The sequence below is a fragment of the Miscanthus floridulus genome, chromosome 8 (genome assembly GCF_019320115.1).
Source record: "Miscanthus floridulus cultivar M001 chromosome 8, ASM1932011v1, whole genome shotgun sequence".
Taxonomy (NCBI): Eukaryota; Viridiplantae; Streptophyta; class Magnoliopsida; order Poales; family Poaceae; genus Miscanthus; species Miscanthus floridulus.
In genome coordinates, this window is record NC_089587.1 from 81,691,960 (window position 1) to 81,695,292 (window position 3,333).

Genomic DNA, 3,333 nt, shown 5'->3' on the forward strand with positions numbered 1-3,333 from the left:
GTAGCATGTTGTGAACTACTAATAGCATAGCACGGTAATGAAGTTAACAAGTCATGGCCTGCCTGTGGGAAAAGAAACGACTTTTGTGGCAAGAGAGACTGGTAAGAAAATTAGCCAAGTAGGATGTAACCAGAAATTAAAAACAGACATACGCACTTCTGAGAGTTCTGAATCAAGCGAAAGAGCAGAGCGAGAATTTACTGTTTAAGCTGGCTATTACTGAACCTGAGTCCTCAAAATATGTCATAAATTGAAATCATGAAAAACTTTCATATACAACCTACGTTAATTAAACTATTTGCTGTCTTGTATATATATATATAATTATTAAATACCCAATTATCCCCTTTCAGTTAGCAGAAAGGTAATTACTGACAACGAGCAGCAGGGAGAGATGAGCCAGGGAAACTCATGAACCATGTAGTATGCTGAAACCACCAGCAATTTCCACTCACTAAACTAGCAAAGCCATCACACATTTTTCAATAAGATCGAGTGGAAGCTTTCAAGCAGCTACCTTGAAGCCCATATGCTACCAAACAAGCCTGACGCAGCACCTTAACCTGAAACTCCTTTATAATAGACCCACAACCACACATACGAAACCTCATTCCAAGCTCGATCTCTTCATTCATTCATAGTCTGCCTCCCAAAACACCTGCCTCGCGCGTGGCAGCAGCACAGCACGATGATCACCACAGCACACAGCCGGCAGCAGCACCATGCCTTCGAGAAGAGCCCTGGCAACAACCACATGAAGAGCATCGACAGGAAGCTGCAGCAGGCCATGAACCAAGCGGCCAGCAAGTACATGCAGAGGATCTACCCGCTGGGCATCCAGAGGAGCAGCTCCAACCTCACATTGTCGTCCCTCTCGCTGTCGCAGAACTCCAACGACTCCTCCATCAGCAGCTCCAACTCCAGCTGGGAGCCCAAGGTGCCGCTGCTCTATGGCGGCACCTTCAGCCCCTGGGGCGAGGTGATGGTGTCTCGGGAGATGAGGCGAGAGGATGATGACAAGGTCAGTGACCATGACGTCGAAGGAGGTGAGGAGGACTTCGACTGCAGTGAACCAGGGAGCTTGCATAGGTGCAGCTGGATCACCAAGAACAGTGGTAAGAAACTAAATGCTAGCTAACTTTAATTTGTTTCTGCCAATCATTTTTTCAACTGAATTAGTGATCTTCATTCATGTATTTGTTTCATTCACATGCATTATATTAGCATGCATGAGGTTCCACTGGACGAAAACAGTTTCTAATCCAAACCTATCAGCTCATCCAATTTGACAGAGCTGGGCTTTAACCACGCGCTTTCACCTTTGAGAACATCGGTTTCTTTGTACAGGAGATGCGCATATATATTATCTAAAAACAGGAGATGCATATATTGTTATATTATTGTCTAAAAAAAGATGCATGTAAGCACTCGGCTAACTGAATGATGCAAAAAAAGTAAATTTTTACCAACCAATGACTATATAAAGATTTGTCAGGAATTTTTTTATAAAACAAAAGAAGTTTGGATAGACAATGGGGACAGTCAGGCAGACATCCTTGTCCTTTAAGAAGTGGCGAAGTCGACATCGCTGACTTGATACTCTGATTTGACTGACCAAGTTAGAGTGCTGGTGAGATGGAGAATAGCAGCATTCAGTCGACAAATTCATCGGAAAGGGACTTGTCTCCTGTTCGGTGTAGTTTGTTGAGCAAAATAGACCAACTAGGATAGAAAAAACGAAAACTCAAAAAACGAAAAAGTGAAAACTGACTGACTGACTGCAAATTAATAAACGCATTGTGTTGTGCAGACGAGGCGTACGTTCAGTTCCACGACGAGTGCTGGGGCGTCCCTGTGTACAGCGACAAGTATAGTATTTGATTTTGCCACCACATTTAATTTCTCCCTGAATTTGTGAACTTGCAAACTTGAAACTAATCTTGATCATGCTTGTGATCGATGTCTGCGGTGAATGAATGATCGATTGGCATATATGCACGCAGCCGGCTGTTCGAGCTTCTGTCGCTGTCAGGGATGCTGATCGACCACAACTGGACGGAGATCCTCAAGCGGCGAGACATGTACAGGGAGGCGTTCGCCGACTTCGACCCCAGCGCGGTGGCGAGGATGGACGAGGACGACGTCGCAGAGATCAGCGGCAACAGGGAGCTGAGGCTCGCCGAGTGCAGGGTCCGGTGCATCGTGGAGAACGCCAAGTGCATCCAGAAGGTGGCCAGGGAGTTCGGCTCCTTCAGCGGCTACATGTGGGGCCACGTCAACCACCGGCCGGTGGTGGGCAAGTACCGGCACCACAAGTACATCCCGTTCCGGACGCCCAAGTCGGAGGCGGTGAGCAAGGACCTCGTCCGCCGGGGGTTCCGCCTCGTCGGCCCCGTCATCGTCTACTCCTTCATGCAGGCCGCCGGCATGGCCATCGACCACCTCGTCGACTGCTTCCGCTTCCACGACTGCGTCCGCCTCGCCGAGCGCTCCTGGGGCATCACCAACGTCGCCGCATAGCCTGCCCTCCGGCAGCCGGCCGGCCCCTCGTCCGTCCATGGCTCTCGATCCAAGTTTTTTACATGCACCTTTTTCTTGGTGTTGTTATTTCTTTTTTTCATTTTTGTCTGGAGATCCGATCCGGTGGTAAATCTTGAATTTGTGTGTGAAATGTAGAGTATATATGCTACTTAAGTTATGATGTAATAAGTCTATTAACTCTTTGCAAATGAAAAGTAGCAGGAGCTCTGCCGCTCAATTAAGACGAAAGAATTGTATGTACAAGAAGGGTAACCCAACGTGAAGCCAACACTGGACACATGAAAGGGCTAACCTATCCACGCGACACGGAAGAGCACACAAAACTACCACGAGTCACGTTGCCTAGCATGATTGCAAAGCAGCCAACAACTCCGACTTCCCATGGCAAACCCCAGACGATCCAAACGAAAATAGGCAGATGTCCCGAAGCGAAAGGCCGCAATAGGTCATCGTTGCCGAGCTCAAACTGAAAAGCAACTCCGACTTCCAATCTTGATCCTCCGCCCCGCCCCCGGATTTTGCCCGATCTCCGAAGCAATCCAGTCCACGAAGAAGGGGGGTTTCGCCTCATGTCATCGTTGTCAAGCCACATCCCCTGACATAGCAGCTCTGACTTCACGTTGCAAGTCCCTTCCTCCACATGCATACCGAGCGCCAAGAAGCAAAAGCATCAACCGAAGGCGACGTCGTGGCCGAGACGAACTTTAATAGCGACGCCTTCAGGAAGGGAATGACGTCGGGGACGCCACCGTCGCTCGTCCGAGATGGACCGGGCTTTCGCCCATGGAAGAC

General features: G+C 48.7%; 1 protein-coding gene across 1 annotated transcript; it reads left to right on the forward strand.

Moving 5' to 3' along the window:
- The first annotated feature begins 594 nt into the window (after window positions 1–594).
- On the forward strand, window positions 595–2,694 carry LOC136472753 (uncharacterized). The gene is made up of 3 exons (XM_066470465.1): window positions 595–1,115; window positions 1,811–1,868; window positions 2,004–2,694. The coding sequence occupies exons 1-3, from the start codon at window positions 689–691 to the stop codon at window positions 2,518–2,520; spliced, it is 1,002 nt and encodes a 333-aa protein (XP_066326562.1). The 5' UTR covers window positions 595–688; the 3' UTR covers window positions 2,521–2,694.
- The last annotated feature ends 639 nt before the right edge of the window (window positions 2,695–3,333 follow it).

Bases quoted from the DNA above. Each gene is read 5' to 3' on its own strand.
- LOC136472753 (XM_066470465.1), top strand. From the start codon at position 689: ATGATCACCACAGCACACAGCCGGCAGCAGCACCATGCCTTCGAGAAG. The intron at 1,116-1,810 runs GTAAGAAACTAA...TGTGTTGTGCAG, and splicing joins CTGGATCACCAAGAACAGTG to ACGAGGCGTACGTTCAGTTC. The intron at 1,869-2,003 runs GTATAGTATTTG...ATATGCACGCAG, and splicing joins GTCCCTGTGTACAGCGACAA to CCGGCTGTTCGAGCTTCTGT.